The 15,028-nt window shown below is 47.2% G+C and overlaps 6 protein-coding genes across 6 annotated transcripts; 1 reads left to right on the top strand and 5 right to left on the bottom strand.

Annotated features, from left to right (window-relative positions):
• Window positions 1-42: 42 nt before the first annotated feature.
• Window positions 43-1,996, bottom strand: N7458_007915 (Major facilitator superfamily domaingeneral substrate transporter; the record flags this gene model as incomplete). The annotated part of the gene is made up of 5 exons (XM_056911297.1): window positions 43-877; window positions 946-1,086; window positions 1,149-1,499; window positions 1,571-1,668; window positions 1,733-1,996. The coding sequence occupies 5 exons, from the start codon at window positions 1,994-1,996 to the stop codon at window positions 43-45; spliced, it is 1,689 nt and encodes a 562-aa protein (XP_056764123.1).
• Window positions 1,997-3,289: 1,293 nt separating this feature from the next.
• On the bottom strand, window positions 3,290-4,714 carry N7458_007914 (amidohydrolase family protein; the record flags this gene model as incomplete). Its single annotated transcript, XM_056911296.1, has 3 exons — window positions 3,290-3,973; window positions 4,013-4,483; window positions 4,676-4,714. The coding sequence occupies 3 exons, from the start codon at window positions 4,712-4,714 to the stop codon at window positions 3,290-3,292; spliced, it is 1,194 nt and encodes a 397-aa protein (XP_056764122.1).
• Window positions 4,715-5,547: 833 nt separating this feature from the next.
• Window positions 5,548-7,930, bottom strand: N7458_007913 (fungal specific transcription factor domain-containing protein; the record flags this gene model as incomplete). The annotated part of the gene is made up of 4 exons (XM_056911295.1): window positions 5,548-6,088; window positions 6,173-6,544; window positions 6,606-7,484; window positions 7,887-7,930. The coding sequence occupies 4 exons, from the start codon at window positions 7,928-7,930 to the stop codon at window positions 5,548-5,550; spliced, it is 1,836 nt and encodes a 611-aa protein (XP_056764121.1).
• A 175-nt stretch (window positions 7,931-8,105) lies between these two features.
• On the top strand, window positions 8,106-9,850 carry N7458_007912 (MFS transporter; the record flags this gene model as incomplete). Its single annotated transcript, XM_056911294.1, has 3 exons — window positions 8,106-8,441; window positions 8,584-8,905; window positions 8,958-9,850. 3 exons carry the CDS (start codon window positions 8,106-8,108, stop codon window positions 9,848-9,850), a joined length of 1,551 nt encoding a protein of 516 aa, XP_056764120.1.
• A 189-nt stretch (window positions 9,851-10,039) lies between these two features.
• N7458_007911 (T6SS phospholipase effector Tle1-like catalytic domain-containing protein) lies at window positions 10,040-11,770 on the bottom strand (the record flags this gene model as incomplete). Its single annotated transcript, XM_056911293.1, has 4 exons — window positions 10,040-10,338; window positions 10,402-11,344; window positions 11,400-11,560; window positions 11,608-11,770. 4 exons carry the CDS (start codon window positions 11,768-11,770, stop codon window positions 10,040-10,042), a joined length of 1,566 nt encoding a protein of 521 aa, XP_056764119.1.
• A 791-nt stretch (window positions 11,771-12,561) lies between these two features.
• On the bottom strand, window positions 12,562-13,925 carry N7458_007910 (Peptidoglycan-binding Lysin subgroup; the record flags this gene model as incomplete). Its single annotated transcript, XM_056911292.1, has 3 exons — window positions 12,562-13,214; window positions 13,269-13,341; window positions 13,395-13,925. 3 exons carry the CDS (start codon window positions 13,923-13,925, stop codon window positions 12,562-12,564), a joined length of 1,257 nt encoding a protein of 418 aa, XP_056764118.1.
• Between the last annotated feature and the right edge of the window lie 1,103 nt (window positions 13,926-15,028).

Genomic DNA, 15,028 nt, shown 5'->3' with positions numbered 1-15,028 from the left:
CATATTGAGAGTTATTCAGCACCTGGGCTTTTGTAACTCTATTTACGACCTTTCAGCTACTGCATGGGGATTAGCGCCGCTGGCCTCTGCATATTGGGTCAACTCAATCTCCTCTATACGCAGGCGATCTTCCTCGTCCCACCCTTCACGGTTATCTTTGACCAGTCGAACAAATCCCACATCTAAAATGAGGGCAATGACGCTAATCGCAACACCGAAGTAGAGCGCTGACCGATACCCCATGATTTGACTTCCCGAGCGCTTAGCACTTTGAACTTCAATAGTGGAGGCAAATCCCAAACCCAGACTGTTGCCGTACAGGTTGAGAGTGCCGATGATGGATCCAGCAATACCCTGTTGATGCCGGCGCACTGAATTACTGGCAATGATCTGTCCAGCAGTGTACACAAAATCCGGACAGAAAGCAAACAGAACGACAGAGGGGAATACCTGAGCCCAGTAGCTTTGGCTAACTGGCACAGTGGCCATCAGAGCATTGGAAATCAGGATCGTGCATGTACCGATCGCTAGGATCCATTGCGCCGCCAACCGAGGCACCAACCATGCAGCTAGACATGCGGCTGCCGTGGCACAAATCACGAAGGGCGTCCAGCCAACGGCAAATTGTAGAGGCGACCACTTCCATACCTCTTGCAACCAGAGGACCTGGTACCAGATTAAGGTTCCGACAGCCATGTAGTTGAGTAGGACCACTAAGAGCACAGTGAGGAAGGAAGGTGCCTTGAAGATCTCAAGTGGCATGATGGGGTAGGAGGTATACCGTTTTTCCCAAACGAGAAAGGCCCCGAAGAGCATGATCGATATGATCAAGAGAGCGATCTCATAGGGTGTCTGCCAACCAACGCTAGGGGCTTGACTATATGGGAGAACAGTCGTCAGCTCTCAAGACTCGTTCAAACTCTCGCCACACTTGTTGGGACTTACTTCCAGACAAAGTTGAAAAGAATCAATGAAGAGGTTCCGAGAGCAGAACCAACGTAATCGATTTTTCCATGCTGATCAACGGGTGTTTCTCGCATACTCAAAAACCAAATCGCAAGCGAGGTAGCGATACCAAGACCGGACCTAGACCTCTATAGTCAGTAACTGTGGGACCCAGCATCGCTAACCTTCGATATTGTACTTACGTGAAGACGAAAAACCACTTCCATTCTGTCGTTTCCATGAAAGCACCCAGAAATAGTGCGCCGAAGTAACCTCCCATTGGAGCCGAAGCTGCAAAAAGGCCCAAACTGAGATTCCGTGCTCGCCCCGGTGGGTTCGTACTCGAAATCATAGCAACAGCATTTGGCATGACGAAAGCTCCCCCGAGGCCACCGAGGGCTCTCATAGTGAGAAAGGCAAAAAATGCTTTATCGCAAAAGGCACTCGCTAGGGTTGTGATCGCAAGCCATGCGCCTCCAGCAAGGACTAGCTCCCTGTAACCGTAGACATCCCCCAACCGACCACTGATCAGGACGAATGTTCCCTGTGTCAAACTATTTAGTGTTAGTATTGAACGAAAGAAAAATTCATGTAGACAATTCTGAATAATTGGAAACTCTCTTACCCATAACTTGCCCCAATCCAAGAAGCATAAGTGGACTTGACACCCATCGATTGGCTTAACGTTCTACCTCCGGCGATACCAGCAAAATTGACTGTCATCTAACAAGTTTTGTCAGTATGTTGTTTGCCGTAGTCGTCAAGAGCTGTGTCTCAGCGCACTCACTTGTACGAGGTTTGCTAGAATGAGCAAGGTAGTAAGCACTACACGACGAGACTGGGTGACTTTGGCAGATGGAATCCGTTCAAAAACGGGTTGACCGGCCCTTGGGGCAGGCGATGGTCCTGTGAAATCACTCGGAAACTCTGCAGACACCTCTTGTGCTGGAGTGGTTTGAAGGGAATTCTCTGGCGAAGCCATCACCGCTGGGTGGGGTGAGGATACAGTAGGAGACTTCACCTGTGTGGGAAGGGCTTGCGTCGCTGACATGGGGCTGGCTGAATTTTGGACACGATATGGGGTGATCCGATAGTGGAAAATTTCAAGGCTCGCTGCTGTCTGTGTAGGATTCAGAAGAGGAAAAGGATTATGTAGTTACGCTTGACTCATGTGTGCGTGACCGCGGGCATGGTTCCGATGCATACAGGCATCTTATAAATCAAAGCACGTCCAGGCTGATCTAGGAATACCCAAAAGGGAGATTACCCAGGAATCCGCCGAATGTAGAAATCATACCCGCGAACACGTTGGCATTGGCATTGATTTCTTATGGGTACTTTGTAATTGCCACCAGGTCAGCTGCACCCTACTCCACATATCTGAAGTGGGCCTTTCTGCATGGTCTGTGTGGTAGAGCCACGATATCCGCTGGTAATACAAGGGTGCAAAGAAATTAATGTAGGATTGGTACATACGGGTGGTCAGGCAAATCTGGCCACCCACCCTCTCCGCCTACCTCATAAGAATTTAGATAACATCATGTAAACAAAAAATGTCATGTAGATAGTACATTAATCTACTGCCAAATCTACTGCCAAATCTACTACCAAATCTACTACCTATAAATCTTAGATGATTTAGGGGTCTTTTACTAGTAGTTAAAAGGGCCTATTCGTCATTTAGGAAATGGAACAGGGAACTATTAATTTAATGCGATTTTGCTAGTATATTCTACCGTTAATTAATCGAGTTTTCTTCTTACTCATGATTGATTAGATTAAGCCACTTTTGATGCAAGATAGCGTAAGAGCTTAATAGTTAAGATTTACACGCGCATAATTAGATCGATAGGATATTAAATATACTAATTATCTACTATATTCGCCTGATCTAAATCCAATTAAGAATGCTTGGATAAACCCTGGCTGAATAATAGTGGCTCAAGTACCAATCCTACATTATTTTCTTTGAAACCCTGTAGGTTCATCGTCAGCTTCCAGATTTGGATTTTAATTATCCGAGAGCTATGATCAATATACTAAATTCTGAAGCTAGACACAAGTGCAATGGCTATTTGTGTGGTAAAGGCCGAAGCTGATCTGTGCATTGTACCTGCTAATAGAGAAAAGAAAACTACAGTGCCTTGGTTGAGCTTATGATAAATACCTGTTTCTCTGCCAGCAGGAGTGCAAAGGGTTCAATTGGAAAATATCCATTCGTGAGTGGTAGACTAGACTAAGCAGTTATAATATCCAAGCCTTTTTCGAATGCTCTTCCGCCGAGTCTATGACTCCACAGTGGAGTTCCACGCCCACGCAACAGAGTGTCGGTTGACTTCAGAGATTAAAGAGAGGAAGGGTCACATGTTTGGCCCTTTTGAGCAGTGATAACACTAATCTGTATTCCACCCACCCAGGCCGCATTGATGTCAAGTGTGTTCGTGATATTCTCGATGGGATTGCTGCTGAGGAGCAAAAGGTCCGCTCGCATCCCAGTAGAAATGGAACCTCGATCATACAGCCTGTAAAGCTTCGCAGCTCCTGCAGTAGCCGCCTGAATGGCCTCAGCGCTTCCAAATCCTGCATCCACCAAGTTCTGAAGTTCACAGTGCAGCGACCGACCGAATGGGTAGTTGATAACCCCGGGAAGGCTCCCAACAGAATCAGTGCCGACCGCGATAGGAACACCAGCAGCATGCATATTGACGACATTGGTCTGGATGTTGGAGTAGTTGCATGAGGCATTGAAGCCCAGCACTGGCCCCAGAGCCGGATTTGAGAATGCTAGGCGATAGAACTCCATGGTTGGAGTAACGAATTGACCTTGGCTGCGAATCTGACTGATCTGAGACTTTGACAATAGGCTGTCGGCAGGTGTATGTTGGATGCCATCAACTTTGGACTGGATGGCTTGATCATAGTACTCCATCAGTGTCGCATGCGTAGCTGCGAAACTGCCGTGCTGATGAGCAAGTCGCACCATGGTAGATTGTTGTTCCAGAGTAGGACCTTTGTCCTCGGCAACGATCTTAAAAAAATCAGATCAGTTACCAAAAGTATAATTAACCAAGGCAGAGAGATCTGTATCAGGCCCAATTGTTTCTGCCGATGGGACCCCGAATGCAATTGCATGGACACTGCCGGTACCGCAAGCAATTTCACCCGCAGTGATATAGTCTGTGGTACCGAGCTGACCTTTGAGCTGGGAACAGGTGGTGTAGTTCAGACAAGCCATGTTGATTGCAGTAGTAACACCGTAGTCAGCAAGGTCTGCCAGATTACTGCAACTTGCTGGATGAACATGACTGTCGATGAGACCAGGAGTGAGGTATTTCCCTGTCCCATCAATGCTGTTGATTCCTGGAGGAATGGCACCGCCAACAGTAACAATTTTATCGTTGCTGATGATGACCGATTGTGCGCTTTGAACTCCACTTCCATTGAAAACTTGCGCATTTTTGATGGTAAATTGAGAATTGTTCAGGATTGCTAACACAGCTACTTGCGGTGGAGGCTTGGGCAGCTCTTGCAATATGCTCTGTCAGGCACGCCTGAGAAGAAGCAAGAAAGGATACCACGAAGGCAAGAGTAGCTATCTTGATCATTGAGAAGTCGTGCTTATAGGGACTGAAAACAAGTAGATATAATTTGAAGTGGCTGGGGCAACCGTAGCAATTAAAAGTATTTTGATCGTTCTATACCACCTCTTTTATATGCCCCAAAGGCATACCCCTGTCGGTCTTGATGCTTTAGAAACCAGGATGCGCATTGTGATCTCTGAGCAGCGTCTTGAAGGGTGAGACATAGGTACCGCAAACTGAAATTTAAACCCGGGATTCGTACCCTTGGAATGAAACGAGTCTGGATTTCTAAAAGTCCTGTACAAGAAGTGAAGAATTTCATCCGTGTTGTGGGGCTTAAGCCAAGCTTAGTAGATTTCGGTGTAATAGAAGAGGCGTCACCAAAGAAGACGTAGCTCACCAGAACTACCTAAGGCCCACCCCCGCATGTAACCCCGGAAATCCACCTAAAAGGGGTATATCCATGATTGAAGAAAGTCGAGATCCTTGGCATTACCCTAAGAGGTCTTGAAGGACCCCAGCTCTCAATACATAAAGCGCTTCCGAAACAACGCTGTATAGTCTCAGAGAGCCGAATTATAACATTGCTCATCCGGATTGAGTATACAGCGCCCGCTAAGAGGGCAAACATGATGTTGTGGTAGTAACTTGGAGACCTAAGTTTAGCGAAGTCTGGCTTTTTTCTAGTGCTTACTGTAGGATCGACTTATAGAAAGAAGGACCCGCATGGATTAAAGAGTTTTAAACACGATCGCTCAGCCTGACCAATGGTGCTATAAACCTCAAATTTGTGGGACCTAGAGCATGTAGAATAGGGTGTTAACAATGAAACCCAGGAATGTGAGGCCAAACCCACGACTTCAGACTAGATGCGTGTAGAATGGCAAGCAACGTCATACTCCCAGATGGATAGTGGTGGAGCCGTACATGTTGGTTATCAAATTGAGCAGACTACCAATGCACCCCGAAACAAGCTCACAATGAACTAAATGCGGAGTTTCTGCCTCGTATCACGCTAAACCTAGACAGGATCCTCGATTCCGAAGAGGAAACTGCTGAAATCAAGATCTAGATCCTTGAAAAGTTCGTCGAAGCAGAGGCCAGCATTATCTTCATTCTGCGACGAACCTCCACCATTCATGGTATTCGGATATCGTGTTTCCAAGATCCTCCCCGAGAGTGTTTCAAAAGTGGCAATGCACTGTGGGATAAACATGCTCAAATGCTCATGATGGCGAAGACCCGTCAACATGTTGTGCCAAGATTGTGACACTGATTCAGTGAAGAGGTCACTCAGCATCGCGGCAAGAAAAGTAGTTCCCGCTATGTGCAGATAATAGACTCGGTACCACCATGGTAGAAGCCCGATCAATGCATTCGGTTCAAACGAGTCGAGAATCATGGTGACAATTCTCTGAGCTGTTTCAACACACATTTCAGCACATTCTCTCAGGAGACGATGACGCAGACCAAGACCATGGGTCGATGCTTGGGCCCCCGATTGCATAGATAAACATCGTGCAAGCATGGGCCGGTACAAAAATATCCGAGTACCAAGAAAGCTGAGTTTCTCAAATCAGCAAAGCCGCCAATCAAATTGGAAAGTGAACACATAGGAATGGAATGCTTATTTGGGTCCCACGTACCGAGCATGTAGCAGAAGTGCCTTCGATCGGATCGATTTCTCCACGATATTTCGTAAATTATCAAACTGCCAGTCGTTGGGAAGACTATCTTCCCATTTTCCAAGGCAGGTGTCTATCTGTACTGCCACGGCATGGTATTCATCTTGTTGATAGAGGCGGGGCAGTCCCAATCTAAATGCCACTCTGTTTCGCGTTTGCCCTTGGGCCAACTGAATTTGATTGCCAATCTCATGAAGCTCGAGACCACGAACAGCACATTCAAGGTCAGTACGTAATTTATCGTCAATACAACTGGAAGAAATTTGAGAGGAAAAGTCAGGCAGAGGAATCATGGACGGCACCGAAGTCCTTCCAAGAGACCAAGCAACACATCTAGAGACAAGTTCAAAATGTATTCAAAATGAAAAATGGTTATGTAGACCAGAAAGCTTACCTGTCAAGTGCAACGCAGCTCGCCCACACTTTCTGGCGTTTCTCTCGTTCCATCTCGGGGTTCGGAGATAAAGATACATCAGGAGCCTGGCAATTCATGTTCTGTGAGATTCGCAACGCCAAACCACCAGTCATCCAGGTCTTCTGTTGGTGAGAGGTGCAGTGAAGATACCGATTCATCAGCATCAAGCACTGAACCACTTGGACTGTGCCAGGCTTCCAAAGGAATTTCTCTGGCCGTAAAAGCACCCAAGCCCGTTGGAAATAAAGGTTTGCTTCTGCATCACGTTCCCCCGCGGGGATCGATTCTTGCCTCTGTACTGCCAAAGCAAAGACAATGTTGAGTATAGAAAGCCATATCTCATGATCTGCTAGGAGCAAGTCCCAAGGTCTTATCCAAGAAGCCTCATAATCGTAGAAAAATTGATCTCGATCCAAAACTGGCTCTACAGAGTCAACGTTTTGCCAATAAATGCTTATCAGCTCGTTAGCACGTCGTCGATGAGGCAGATGCGCGACAAAGTCACGGCTTATAGTCCGAGAATCCAAGTCAAGTTCTCCAAATAGAGGCGCGTCCACAAATGGGACCAGATTTGATATTGCAGGGGGTGGGAGGCCTGCCCTCTGGTCATTTGCGGCTACCGCCTCCCTAACCTTGCCATCAAACCGGCAATGGGGTGTATAGTAAGTCCGATTTGGGTCGAGACCTTCATCTTGCTCTTCATCAGGGACCAATGGTTGCTCGAGCGTTGTTGATAATTCTTCAAGTGAGTGGTTTCTGTATGTCTCATCCTCATCTTCGTCAATTGGGCGGCGTCTTTTTGCGGCGTGGTCGGTCGCGGCCTTGCGCTTCGATCCTCGTCCAACTGCAATGTCCTCTCTGTTATAAACACATGTTTCACCCCTCTCTAAGCATCGGGAACACGCTGAATAATGACAATGAGAGTTAGTTCATATCAAAGTAAATGGCATTCAGAGCGGATGTGGATTGCGGTTTGGGGAGAAGCATCAGATGTACCTGGCCGACCACCGTCGCATTTCACCTTCCTCGAGCGACAAACTTGACAAGCGTTCGAGATCCGCAGTCGCTCTCTGCGCAACGGGGGTTGCAATTGTGGATCAGACTGCTGTTCCAATTGAACCGCGGGAGCCATGATGAGATGTAGCGCTGAGTGGCTTGTCTGGGAGGAGATTCCAGCATAAGGAGATCGATCAATTCTAATCAAACTAAGAAACAACTAAACATACGAGGCGGGGTATTCCGACCAATAAGACAGCTTACCGAGCTGGCTCGATGCTACCACGGAAAGTTTTCTGATTGGCCATTGGCTTCAATTCTAAATCACCTTATAGCCAATCAGCAGTCATACCGTCCTGAGCTTGCCGAAACTGGCACCATCAACAACAGATATAATACCCTCGATACAAGCTCGATGTGGTGAAGGAATGCATATTTAAATTTAACTTAACAGCAGAAGACCCTGGCCTAAATTTAACAGCTATGCCTCAACAAATTAACTCAAAATTGACAGCGAATGCTGGCGATATCGAGACTACCGATGCCTCTAGCGGACAAGGCACTGTGGAGGATCCTTTCGTGGTCGAGTTTCCTGAAGGTGACCCAGAGAATCCCATGAATTGGTCTCCCTTCAGAAAATGGTTCATTACAGGAATTGTAACTCTTTCCGTCTTTGCTATCACGTTCACATCCTCGGCATATTCTGAATCCTCGATCGAAGTGATGCAAGACTTGAACATGGGAAATGAGGTCTTTATACTGGGCCTTTCTTTGTTTGTACTGGGATTTGCTATTGGTCCAGCCCTCTGGGGTCCCTTGGTTAGTGTCTGATTTACTCTTTGAGTGGCATGGGTCGCAACATACAAGCTGATAATTGTTATTCTATAGTAAGCCGACATTCATCTCCCACCTACAGATGTTATCTTGACACTAATCATCTACAATACGTCCAAGATCCGAGCTATATGGTCGACGTGTCCTCTGGATAATCTCTCATATTGCTATGGTGGCCTTCATTGGAAGTTCTGCAGGGAGTAAAAACATTGCCACGCTTATGATCACACGATTCTTCGGTGGCACATTTGGGGGATCCCCGCTGGTTAACTCTGGTGGAACAATTGCAGACCTCTTTCCTCCAGCCCAAAGGGGACTTGCCCTGACACTTTACTGTGTTGCGCCTTTTCTTGGCCCCATTCTGGGTCCCATTGCAGGAGGGTTTATCTCTGAAAATGTTGGTTGGAGATGGGTTCAGGGAGTGTGCACTATCTTCATAGGAGTGATAGGTAAGGATAATCTGACCTAGGGCCGAGGAGATGTCACTGATTTTAATGATAGGAACTCTCGGTGTTATTTTAGTACCCGAGACATATGGACCGGTGCTGTTGACGAAACGGGCCGATGAATTATCTAAAGCAAACGACAAACTTTACCTAAGCATTCTCGACATAAGGCAGGGTAAAAAGAGACCATCCGAAGTATTCCAAAGAGCTATAGTGCGACCATGGGTACTGTTGTTCAAAGAGCCCATTGTGTTAATAGCCTCACTCTACATGGCAATCATCTACGGCACTGTGTACATGTTCATGGGTGCCATGCCTATTGTCTACAATGAAGACCGCGGATGGAGTGAGGGCATTGGAGGACTTGCTTTTTTGGGTATAGCCATTGGTATTGTCTTCGGATTGATCTATGCCATCTGGGATAACCACAAGCGCTACATGAAGCTGTTCCTCTCGAAGTCTGCAACTGCCGAGTCACGATTGCCCCCTGCCATTGTGGGCGCTATTTCTTTACCAGTTGGAATGTTCGCTTTTGCATGGACCAACTATTCCAGTATTCACTGGTCAGCTAGCATTGTCCTTACAATGCCCTTTGGCTTCGGATGCGTCCTCATCATCCTTCCGATTGTCAACTATCTTATCGACTCTTACACTATTTACGCAGCGTCGGTCCTTGCAGCTGCGGCTATATTTCGCTCGATTGTGGGTGCTGTGTTTCCCTTATTCACAGCTCAGATGTATCACAATCTGGGAATTCACTGGGCGTCATCGATTCCGGCATTCTTGGCATTAGCTTGCATGCCTTTTCCATTGATTATGTACCGCCATGGCCCTGCACTGAGAATGAGGTGCAAGTATGCATTCGAGGCAGACGAGTTAGTGAGAAAGATGCAGATGCAGCAAAACCCCACTTTAAGGCAGCAGGAGGAGGCTGAGCCATCCCAGTGAGCAAAGAGATTCCGAGATATCAAGTAGAAATGGGAATAAAAGGTCAGATTTCAATTTAATGCGTGAATCCGTGGAGAACAGGAGTTCAATCCTCGCGGGAAATATAGGGGAGATCAAGAAAATATTCACTAGGCAGCCTAAAGGAAAATGGAGAATGAAGTGCCAATGTCGGATATTATTTCAATCGACCTAATTTGCAGCGAAAGTCCAGATCTGGTGCATTGGATCAGTTACCTGGCTCACCCTGACTTCATCGACTTTTATGAATTGAGCTGGATGGCCATCTTCGCTCTTGAGACAGGACTCCAGTTTGTCACCATGATTGTTTCCGGGGGTGTACGTTTTCAGTTCCGTGAGTCGATACAAAAGCGACTGGTGAAGCTTCGCATCGCGCGGGATATCACGATATGACCCATTGTTTAGCGGGAAACGGACTTTTGCCCATTTATCATGGACAATCTCCCATCGCGTGATGAATGGAAATATTTCTAATGCGAAACCAAGATCAGATTATGCAAGTAGAATACGAAGAGAGGGATTGGGGCTCTTACCTAGAAATTTCCAGAGCAGGACCCTGAAAAAGCTAGAGCAATTTCCAAAGACCAAAGAATCGTGGATAAATCCACGTAGAGCTTGGTTTTGACTTTCCTCACGAGCAAAGGCTGTCTTGTAACCGTCTTTGCTCCTTGACCACTTGACGCCAGCTTGTTCATCAAGGCTTGCGACGTACTCTAGCTCTCGGATCATCCATGACAATGTCACATCGCTCATTTGGAAAGCGTCCGAACGAACATCCTTACTGGCACCATTGGGCTTTAGGGTAGTCCAGAACCTCTTGAAGGATTTCCAAACCCCTTTGTCTTCGGGTTTATCCTGGTTACTGACACTATGAGCTGCCGGCCAACCGCCGCCAACATCACCGTGGCACCCCGGGAACCAAACTTCTTCGACGTTTTCAGTGGAGTCTGGAGTATCCTGCGAAAGCAATGCGGGCTTAAATTTAACCCTTCGCTCGTCGGTGGCCACTGCATGCCGAACGAACTTCGCGGTTCCAGCGATACTGACTGGCATGGGTGGAACTCGCTCCAAGACGGCAACGGAATTCACGCAATCCCAGATACCGAGGAAATAAACCTTGACATTAGCCTCGACATATTTGGCGCCACTCTTAATGGGTTCCTTCCGACAGAAGGTGTTGCTAAACGCAGTGATCTCGTTCCTTGCCGATTCGTAGGTATCGCTATGATACTCGTCTACTTTGTCGCCATCTAGCAGTGGCTGCAGGTCTCCATTCTGCTCCGAGTCATCCTGACTGGAATCTGCGTTCTCGAAGTCCTCAACTTCACCAGCGAGATAACGCTGATAAAGAAGGTATGCGAATGGAACCATCTCTTCATTTCCTCTGCAAAGTAGCCCGACCGTATGAACCATACGCGCCAGGAACTTTGCAGTGAACGCCCCACGGCTGAAGCCGAACATATAGATCTTGTCTCCCTAAAAGTGCTAATGTAAGCAGATGTTCTTGCACTTTTTAACATGAAAGTCTTACTGCCTCATAGTAGCGCATCAAGAATCGATAGCCGGCCATGACATGCGCATCGAACGTTGTGCCGACTCCTTGATCAATGGTTTGGGAAATGCTGTTTCGAATCTTTCCAAACCACGATTTGTTGACGGACGTTTCATTGATGTCATATGTACCGAGACCAGCTAGACTCTGTTAGAACCAGAACCAAGTATATAGGCAAGTATCCTACTTTGATAATAATGGTACTGTTTTGGGTGATGTCGGTCTAGCTTGTTCAAGATCTTGACCACATTGGTGTCGGCACTGGAGCCGCTAAACTGGTTTCCCGTACCATCGAAGCAAAGGATGAGCTTATTCGGCTCTTTGACGAACTCATTGCCAAGAACTGCCATGATGTTTAAAAATTGACGAAGATCTCCGGGAAAGAAAATTGGTCGATCCCAGATTGAAAAAAAGGACCTCTTTGTGTTGCTGACACTGAAGAAATTGAGTGGGGGTCCGGGCTGATTTTCTACTTCCTCCCCAGTCTCTATGGCGCTGTTTCTGAATTACGAGGTCAAACCAGGCGGGCTGATTCATTCGTGAAGGCCAAGGAAGTTCATGTTCCGATTGATATTCAGCTGGCCATCCATGCTTAGAGTTCGGATAGTCAGCGAGTAGGAAAGCCACCCGCTCGACAAACTGGACAGCCTTAGGAACGCGTCAGGCACTAGTAGAGGCGCGACGGCCACCCCGTACGAACACGATCCACATCCTACGATAATCGGTATCTGTTGCCCAATCTTCCAATCTTCGTGGGTCAAAGCCATCCTTGTCCTCGCTCAGCTGCAAGTGTCGGCAGTTTTTACCTGGGGCGGAAAAGCCATGACCCCGACCTGGGCTAGATCCCGCGCATGTGGCGCTCTTCATATGCACCTCGATCGGCAAATCTTGCAACTATTTACCATTAAATCAGTGATAGAGGCCCTCACCCAGGGTGCCAGCATTTTGTGGGGCTGCGGTATCTGCAGCATGGTCAGCCTAGTATTCGGTCGCTGTGCTGCGACTTGTGTGATAAGAAAGCTCGTGAGACTTCTAACGTGCCATCTTCTCGTGGATTATCGTTCCTGAAGAAACTACAGCTAGAAAGAAACACGATCATAGATTAAAAAGCATTTCGACAACGAAAGAAACCTTGGGCCTCTCAGCTCTGAATCGAGCATTCTAACGCAGCCCATGTCTTAGGGTTCCACTTTGAATCCTTCATATTCTCACAGCCTTTCTTGTCCCAAGAAGAATAGACTTGACCATAGCCATCTGACTTGCATTTATCATTGTCAAACACCGTGCAGGTACCACTCTCTACATACCACGATTGCGGCGATTTCAGTGAGCTCTCGTCGCATGACTTCCAACCCGATTTATTGTCATCTGGGAACCATCGGCACGTAGGGCTATCACCGGAGAATAGACCGCTCATCCCGCCGTACAGATTTAGACACTCGTTGGTCATATGTTCATTATGACCCTGTACGACGTAGTATGCCCCTTTGCAATCCTCTTTGCTGTAGATCCGGATTATCCAAGGATCTGAAGTGGGACTGATGGCGGCGCTGGTTATCTTCGTCGTGGAATGGTTCGTGGACTGGCTCGTCTTTTTTGAATGGGTGGTACTAGTTGAATGTGTGGTGGTTGAGTGGCTGGTGCTCGTCGTGGAATGCTTGCTTGTGGATGTGGAGAGACTAATTGAAGCCGACTTTTTTGAACTCGTTGTGTGAGTCGAAACAGATGAATGCTTTGTTGTAGGTTGGGTGGTTTTTGTGATGACTTGGGTCGAGGTTATAGGTTTTCCAGTGACTGTGACCGGTATGAATATAGTACTTGTGCTTGACGGTGGAGATGGAATTGTACCTTCAGCTGCAGTCGAGGATAGAGATGACGTGCAGAATTCTGCAGTATTGCCACATTGACCATACGGGGAACACTGCAAGGATAGGTCAGACATTGTTGCGTAACAGGATTGATACCATAACTTACACATTCATTCAGCGGGCATGGATTGAGGGACTTGAGATCGACCCAGTTGCCAGGACGCAGTGTTCCGGGCACTTGAGGTCCACACACGGCACTTGCAATGGCAGCTGGCATGGGAGGCTCACCTGAGCTAACACATAAGAGCCTTCCCGGCTGCAATGCGTTGCACCCAGACCACCCCCAAGTCTGCGAATTGTAGCTCTCAAGCTCTGCGACACGAATACCATACTTTGGCGCAATTTGATCACAGTAATCGCCAGCTTTGATAGTGTATGTGTTACAGACATTGCCATTGCTTGACTGAACAGATGAGACAGAAGTACGTTCAGCGGAGCAACAGACCGAGTTGCCTGGAACTAGGCTCGAGCAGAGAGAGGCTTGGGGGTTGAAGGAAGTAAATTGGCTTGCCGTTATACCGCATCTAGCAGCCAAGCTACCGCAACTGTCTCCAGAGACGATCTGAATGGGGGAGCACGTGGTGCTACGTGAGTGGATTTCAGAAGACTTCAGACAAGAAAGAAAATCAGCATTCATGTTAATAAGGCTAAGTCTCGAGTACACTGACCCTATGATGATAGGCAGGAGAGGCAGCTACCATACAGATCAAGAGCAGAACTCATAGAGCGTAGTACGTCCTGAGTCGATAGTGGGCCATCTTGGGTAGTTGGAAGAATGCATGATCGTCGAGATTCCGAGAAGAAAAGTTGAACTTTATAGATTCTGACAAAGAAGCAATCTCCGCGAGACCCTTGTGCATAGGGACATTCGATGCAATATGCGGCTCAAATCTCAAAGAAAACAAGCATCTTCGCAGAATTACGGCCATTGCGAGAGGCTTGGTATATCAGAACAGCAACCTAATCCCCGTGATGGTGCAATGAAATAAAATCTGGGAAATTAGCAAGGCAATCCAAATGACAGCGATAAACAAAGGAGAACATTATACTGTTGCTTGCTCGAGGGACTGTTCTTTGTCAGAGTTTTCCACACCCCTTGCAACATCTCTGCAAGGTTGTAAATAATCTCGAATAGAGATGCCGATATCTGGAGTGCCTGTCTCACTGCAAAGCAAAAGTGGAAGACATCCCCTTGACCGCCAAGGGGCAGTGGCTGAGATGGCCGAGTCCAGCATGCATTTCTGAGGCTGAATTAGTTGGGAGCCTCCATTCTAGGGTGTTTCACATCTTGAAAGACGCTTTTTCTGTGACACTCACCAAAGAAAGCCCGGGGAGAATAAGGAGAAGTGAGAAGTCAAGCCTGGACAATAAAAACACAGCGGCACGTGATTTGCTCTTGTATAAAACACGTGACCGTGCTCTTGTCAACATTGACGGAGCAGCAGGATTGGTGGATACTCGGAGAAAGGAGATACTGTATAGTTATCCGCATAAATTGCCAGCTAGGGGCAGTATAGCAATTCAGACTTGTTGATATCCTATTGGTGCGCAGAATGATCCACTAAGCAGGAATTCCGTCAAACATAACACGCCTCAGGCCACAAGGCCTCCTACCGTTTTTCTGCTTGAAGCCAGAGGAATTGGTATCTTTGAATAAATGGTTGGTCTGCAAGTCACCCAAGAACACGACTCGTCATCGTTGCAGTGAGTTACAGGGAGTGAACGTGAGACGTACAAGTT

The sequence above is a fragment of the Penicillium daleae genome, assembly GCF_028827525.1.
Source record: "Penicillium daleae strain IBT 16125 chromosome Unknown utg000007l_segment0_segment0, whole genome shotgun sequence".
Lineage (NCBI taxonomy): Eukaryota > Fungi > Ascomycota > Eurotiomycetes > Eurotiales > Aspergillaceae > Penicillium > Penicillium daleae.
This window is presented reverse-complemented; position numbering and strand designations above follow the sequence as displayed.